The sequence below is a fragment of the Ylistrum balloti genome, unplaced genomic scaffold (assembly GCF_031769215.1).
Source record: "Ylistrum balloti isolate Yb309-2 unplaced genomic scaffold, AGI_CSIRO_Ybal_v1 Utg371222, whole genome shotgun sequence".
Taxonomy (NCBI): Eukaryota; Metazoa; Mollusca; class Bivalvia; order Pectinida; family Pectinidae; genus Ylistrum; species Ylistrum balloti.
The window spans coordinates 46,528-53,736 of NW_026782662.1; the positions used below are offsets into that span (position 1 = coordinate 46,528).

General features: G+C 35.2%; 1 protein-coding gene across 1 annotated transcript; it reads right to left on the reverse strand.

Moving 5' to 3' along the window:
* Positions 1–509: 509 nt before the first annotated feature.
* LOC132561509 (casein kinase I-like) lies at positions 510–5,470 on the reverse strand. Its single transcript, XM_060226208.1, has 3 exons — positions 5,434–5,470; positions 2,021–2,359; positions 510–1,456 (listed from the first exon to the last, which is right to left on the reverse strand). The coding sequence occupies exons 1-3, from the start codon at positions 5,468–5,470 to the stop codon at positions 510–512; spliced, it is 1,323 nt and encodes a 440-aa protein (XP_060082191.1).
* Between the last annotated feature and the right edge of the window lie 1,739 nt (positions 5,471–7,209).

The window sequence follows — 7,209 nt, forward strand, 5'->3', positions numbered from 1 at the left end:
GATAGTAACCTAGATCACTTCTTGTGTAAACAGTATCACAATAAGATAGTAACCTAGATCACTTCTTATGTAAACAGTATCACAATAAGATAGTAACCTAGATCACTTCTTATGTAAACAGTATCACAATAAGATAGTAACTTAGATCACTTCTTGTGTAAACAGTATCACAATAAGATAGTAACCTAGACCACTTCTTGTGTAAACAGTATCACAATAAGATAGTAACCTAGATCACTTCTTGTGTAAACAGTATCACAATAAGATAGTAACCTAGATCACTCCTTATGTAAACAGTATCACAATAAGATAGTAACTTTGATTTTTTAAAAATCAACATGCTATCCCTTTCACTTCTTGTGTAGACAGTATCAGACGTAGAAATGGTTCCTTATATAGGCAAATATTTTCTTTGAATTACGTGTGTCCTGCTTCCGTTTTGGTGTCTCCTAGCTTCTTGTTAAGATGTCCCTTCCTGGTTTTTTGGTGTTAGCCATAAGGTTTGTGTGCTATTTTCTATATAGCCAGCGTTTAACTAATGGATTAACGGTGGTTGTATCCCTGTGTCGTTCTTCTCGCCCTGTTGTCGAATCTCTCCAACCAAACTTCTGATCTAAAGTGAAATTGTATCTGGTAAACACATTTTTGAAAAGGTTTCTTAAACGAACGTAATCAGGTTTAGCAGCAAACTTTATAGATTGGCAAATCTTTATATATATGAAGAATTCCACTGGGCAATCATAACATAGAGACTGCTTTGAAATCGTCATCTTCTGGTCAAGAGTTTCTGCATACTTCTCTTTCGTGGTTTTATAATTGGCCTCGAGCCAAGGCAGAGTACCCCGAAGGAAGTATACCAAGACATATCCTAGAGATTCCATATCATCCCGTCGACTCTGTTGAATTCCTAGCTGTGAATTTACACTTGCATAAGTCAAGGACCCAACGAAGCTCTTATTTGCAATGTATGGAATGTGCTCTTGCGTGTTTGTATCCCGAAACCTCTTGGATAACCCAAAGTCTACAATATATATTGAGTTTTCTTTATTTCCCAAGCCCGTTAAAAAGTGTCCCGGCTTGACGTCACGGTAGATAAATCCATGAGAATGAATATACTCCAATCTATTTATCATTGCCTCAGCCAGAAGTAAAACCATTTTCAGACTGAATTTACGTGAATGTGTGACAAAACGATCCTGGAGGCTCGCTCCCAGTAGTTCCATTACCATGACGTCAGACTTTCCCTCCCTCCCATACCACATGACCTTGGGAATACCATCTCCTCCTTGGATTTCCTTGTATACGTTGTACTCGTGTCGGAGATATGCATAACTCTGGTAGTGCACTTTGACGGCCACTTGTTTTCCAGTAAGTAGGTTGGTACCGAGGTATACCTTTCCAAAATTATCCTTGCCCAGTTCCCTTTCCAGCAGGTATCTATTTGCCACATTTTGCTCTGGAACGAAACGGAAACTGATCAAATAAAGCAAGAAAGTGATATTTAACATATTGACGATGTCCTAGAATATAAACACAACGTAATTCTGATAGAAAGCAACAAGAAAATACCAACATGTAAAATTAAAACTCCTGAAAAAGTACAAAGAATAATAAAGTCATGCGTTCCGAAAGAGTAAGCGTCTTCTGCTTCATCGACGACACCCGCCATGTAGATCTTGGTTAATCCAAGTAAGTAATGTCACGTTTTTATATGAGAACAATTTCTCAATATCACTATTACGACCGTACAATTTCTTCATAATTTCAACAACTTGCATCTTTTGAAAATCTGCGTTACGAGTACAGAGTACGCGTGTAGGGTTTGGTCGTCATACAATACCTGTGTTATATGTAGATGTGATATCACACTATACTATAACTAAATGTCATTACATTGCAAACACATCCGTGTATGGAAGCATTTTGATTATGTGATTAATTAACCCTGTATGGTGTCGTGGCAGTAAATTTGTCAATGTGTTAACAATATTGTAGAATCACTCCTACAACAAGTACTTACCATTTGTCCACTTTCCTAGGTCGAACTTTTTCGGGGTTCCATTGATAGACGGTGTTCCGTCTCTCACTTTGAAATGCCACATTTCCTTGCTAACACTATCAGCGAACAGACGTTGATCATGGCGTTCATTGAGCTCTCTGACGTCACTTTGGATGTTGTCAGACGAGTACACCACTCTGTCCTTTATAAATGTTTTATCATTGTTGACATAGTATTCCCTTCTGTTCAAAATTAAGAACATCCAGTTACTCCCCTTTGTATAAGTTCCTGTGACGTCGTTTCCTTTTTGTCCGTATAAGTCATACTGTTGATTTGAAGTCCTCTCGGTATAGAAGACATCTTGAACAAGACGAAAACATAAATAAAAATAAAAGCACACTACAAACACTATTAGGTATAAAATAGGTCTACCATTAAGAAGCATGACACAAAGCGAAATTATAAAAATACAGAGTTCGTCACCGTGTTTCTCTTGATGGAAAAAAAATAAGCAGCGAATGTCAGTTGACTAAGAAAGCACCATTTTCTGCGGTTAGCTATGAGTATTTAATAACACAAATCCAGTTTCTGTAAAGATCATATAAAGTCACTCTTCCGTGTATCACAGCCAAAAGGGATGTGTTGTTATTCATAGAATATATTTGAACGTGCGATAAACATGTGTTCCCCTGAGGCATAAAAAACATATGTAAAACAATTTAGAAGATATGTCAATTTTTTATATTTGGTATACCAATAACTAAACGTGGCCTATAGATTGAGAATGCATACCATATATCGCCACATAACAGGTTCTGGCGATACACATAAAAGGATTGAGTGGGAAAATTCGATCTAAATGCACCTCATACTGTTTTACATAAAATGATTGTACAAAAGACACGCAGGTGATTAGCACCTTTCTTTACAATGATTATATAAAAGACACAAGTGAATAACACTTTCTGTACAATGATTGTACAAAAGACACGCAGGTGATTAGCACCTTTCTTTACAATGATTATATAAAAGACACAAGTGAATAACACTTTCTGTACAATGATTGTACAAAAGACACGCAGGTGATTAGCACCTTTCTTTACAATGATTATATAAAAGACACAAGTGAATAACACTTTCTTTACAGTGATTGTACAAAAGACACGCAGGTGATTAGCACCTTTCTTTACAATGATTATATAAAAGACACGCAGGTGAATAACACTTTCTTTACAATGATTGTACAAAAGACACGCAGGTGATTAGCACCTTTCTTTACAATGATTATATAAAAGACACGCAGGTGAATAACACTTTCTGTACAATGATTGTACAAAAGACACGCAGGTGAATAGCACCTTTCTTTACAATGATTATATAAAAGACACAAGTGAATAACACTTTCTGTACAATGATTGTACAAAAGACACGCAGGTGAATAGCACCTTTCTTTACAATGATTATATAAAAGACAAGTGAATAACACTTTCTTTACAATGATTGTACAAAAGACACGCAGGTGATTAGCACCTTTCTTTACAATGATTATATAAAAGACACGCAGGTGATTAACACTTTCTGTACAATGATTGTACAAAAGACACGCAGGTGATTAGCACCTTTCTTTACAATGATTATATAAAAGACACAAGTGAATAACACTTTCTGTACAATGATTGTACAAAAGACACGCAGGTGATTAGCACCTTTCTATATGAATTTAGAGGAAGACAGAGTACAGCGAAATGATAAATTTAAATACATCTTACAACTGTTTCGGCCTTCTAGGACTCGTCAGTCCTATGAGACGACTGAGGAAAATAGATTTATTGAAGGCTGAGGTTCTATTATATTTTTAGAATTATTTCAACCTATCCTAATTTTCTTAATCGACACTGAAGCCTTTAGCATTACTGTTAACTCAAACAGCTGCATTTTATCTGACATATACTTTATCTATTATATCAAAACTATATTCAAAATGTATTATCCATCAGTGTGTTTTATGTACATTACAAAGAATTATGTAAAACATACACAATTAAAAACTCATGTTAACTTCTTAATTGATATATAGCTGATGTTCCTGTTTTATAATCTATATTTAGAGTAATTGATCAACGTTTACGCAAGGAATACCAACGTCCTTGTCTTATCAAGTCTACTTAATGCCACGTTCTCAAAATAAAGTTGAAGTGGATGGCAGGGAAAGCAGGATGTCGTTATCAAGAAATGAAACGCTAACAATTTTAATTTAGTGTAGAAAATTAAAATATCTTGTTTATCCTGCAGTTTAATGGCGAGCGGTTCCCGTTGGTTACGTATTTAAATAAACAAGTTAAATGACTCACGAAGAGGAGTCAGTGTTGTCATTGATTCAAAGCTTATAAGGATGGATTCTTATGTCAGACCAAACAAACATAGTGAAAAATAGATAAAAACAATGTATAACTTGTTCACTGGGATATATTGAACTCTGACCCGGGCTATGATAACTAGAAAACACTGAGCGTGTTTGCTGCTATACCAGCAGTCCAATACAACAAAACAAACCATATTAGGTGTGCTTGGAAATCTTGATATCATTTCCAAATTGTATTAACATGAGTTTTCCCATGCGGACATCTTAAAATCTCGATATTATTCAAATGTAACAAGAGATTTCCTCCCCGCTACACCTGGGGGTAATGTGACCGTCAACTACCATGGAGATGTGAAAGGGCAGACGACAGCAATAAAGAGATTAGCAAAAGAACGAAACCATCGTAAAATGCAACAATACTTACATAAAAAAAATAAAAATGTCATTTACATACCTATATAACACCGAGAACGGTTATAAATAAAACAGTTGCTATAGAAACAATGCCTTGAGGAACCAACAGATAACAAGTGGCTGACTGACTTAAAACTAAAACTAAAACGCCGACTTTTGAACAAACTGGATCGCTAAAATCAAAACTGTTTATATTGGTTTCATTAAATATCGTATGAAAAAGAAATTCATGTGGGAACCTCAACAATGTATCTGCTTTGTCTACCATTGACATTTCACTTCCAGATCTGAAAATAGTGAGTTGCCATATGTTAGGAGTAGCACATGGGTTACTACTTGTATCTATCACGTGTGATGGAAACCATTGATGCATTTCTCCTTCTAGAATTTACACTACGGCCGGAAAAAAACAGGTCTTAGATCGATCTTTTCTTTACAAACACGAACGATACTGAAAACCGAAATCAGAATGATATCAATAAAAGTGTTATATAAACATTTACAAGTCCGTCGATCTATGCCAACAAAGATGCTGTATCGTACCAATGTTCACATAGGGTTTACCAGTCATACTCACGTTCAACAATAAAAACATGTTATAAAATTTATGTCTATCAAAACAGAGTCTAAAGAAAAGAAGAAGGACACTTATGCAAACCCCTTTTAGCACTACTGTGCATCAGCTTTAACGTCATTCTACGACCAGGCTTTTCGAACCTGTTATTCATAAAAAACATTTTAAATAAATAACAAACGAATTTGGCTATCAAAGCTGTGGCTTCATGTCCATTATAATTGTGATTCGGAACCCTGGACATGTATACTTGTGGCTGTGTAATTCGGTTTTGTTTTACCTTCTTTTCAGGTTTGGACGGCTTCTTCAATAATCTGAGAACAATCTATCATTTGTCATACTATGGTTGTTTAACTCGACACAAACCTCATAAAAGCTTAAATAGTGAATTGGGTATCGTACAAGCAGGGCGGAAAATAAGTCGGGACTAAATGACGCGAAATCATCGTGTAATCGACAGAAAGGGGATGGAATCAAATAGTTGTCACAGAGATACATTTTCTGACACGAAAACTGTTTCAGTTGATACAGTGGAGTATAGTTCCATTGTGTTGGTGACTAATCCGCTACATATATCATACATCATTACGGTTGTTACATGAACTCAAAGTGGCTTCATTGAACATTTCATTCGTTTCATTCATATTTTGCTTTAAATAATTATCAAATATTTAGTTTTCATAAAAAGTTTTTAATTCCCGTGTAGAATGTGCATTGATTTAGCTGGTAAAAATGTTATATATCTTTAAACGATCTGTAAACTTACACATGTATACATGTCCGTGTACAAAAATACTGTAAATGTGTATATGAAGGGAGGTAACTTAGCCATGACTGTTAACATGTTTTCACATCAGGAGAAGTCCTATTACATGAATCAACGTAGATAAATTTGCATTAATTAAATAGTTACATATAGAGAACTTTTGGGAATAAATTCGTCATTGACTTTAGAAATGTTAAAATGACAATCCCTTCCATGTGTAAGGAAACTGACAAACAGGAGAAACGCTGTATACAAACGTATAATGTGGATGATGGTGATAATGATGTTTTATAACTCGAGATATATAATAAGGTCTGTTTCTGTAAATATATATATTTCTCTGGAAGCATTTAATAGAATATAGTTTCGTAACAACAAACTGTTAATTGAGTGTGTGGTTTATTGTGGATGATGATAATGACGGTTTACATCTCGAGAGAGATTAAACAAATCTGGAAGTATCTCATAAAATGTAGTTTCTAATCTTCAAACTTTTCGAGGAACATTAAAAAAAACTGGAAGTATCTCTTAAAATGTAGTTTCTGACCTTCAAACTTTTCGAGGAAGATTAAAATAAACTCTGGAAATATATCTTAAAATGCAGTTTCTGGACTTCCAACTTTTTGGTACTGGATATCACTTCTATTTCGCGTTGGATGTACTTTCACGTTAATGCGTGAGGAGAGTCAATCGCGAATTCAAACTCGTCGCGATCACTAATTTTAGATAACATCATTTTTACTCGGTTACCGATATTGAAGAATAGTCCTTGTCTCTAAGTATGATATTCCACTGCCGTTTTAGAGAGACATGTTCTCGTCAAGTTATAAATCTAAGATTGACACCAATTAGTGTCTTGTAAGGACTGTTTCGAAAAGTGGATTGAGGCTTGCAAGTCTGGTTGAGCTGAGCTCGACCAAGTGTGTACATCCATCGAAAATGAAGAAAATCCGCTTCTTTGTAGAGTCTGGTCTTAGTAAATTGAAGGAAGATTTGTTCTCCCTTCATCAGACGTAGTCCTGTGTTGAACATTCGTGAATCCCCGACAAACTGATTAAGCTGTGTCTAAGATTCAGTTGCCTGAGCCAAACATC

What these genes read in the sequence shown, in the direction of transcription:
- LOC132561509 (XM_060226208.1), bottom strand. Translation starts at nt 5,470, where the DNA reads ATGACGTTAAAGCTGATGCACAGTAGTGCTAAAAGGG. An exon ending in GCACAGTAGTGCTAAAAGGG is followed by an intron (nt 2,360 to 5,433) that starts GTTTGCATAAGT and finishes GTCTTGTTCAAG; the next exon opens with ATGTCTTCTATACCGAGAGG. An exon ending in CCTAGGAAAGTGGACAAATG is followed by an intron (nt 1,457 to 2,020) that starts GTAAGTACTTGT and finishes GTTTCGTTCCAG; the next exon opens with AGCAAAATGTGGCAAATAGA.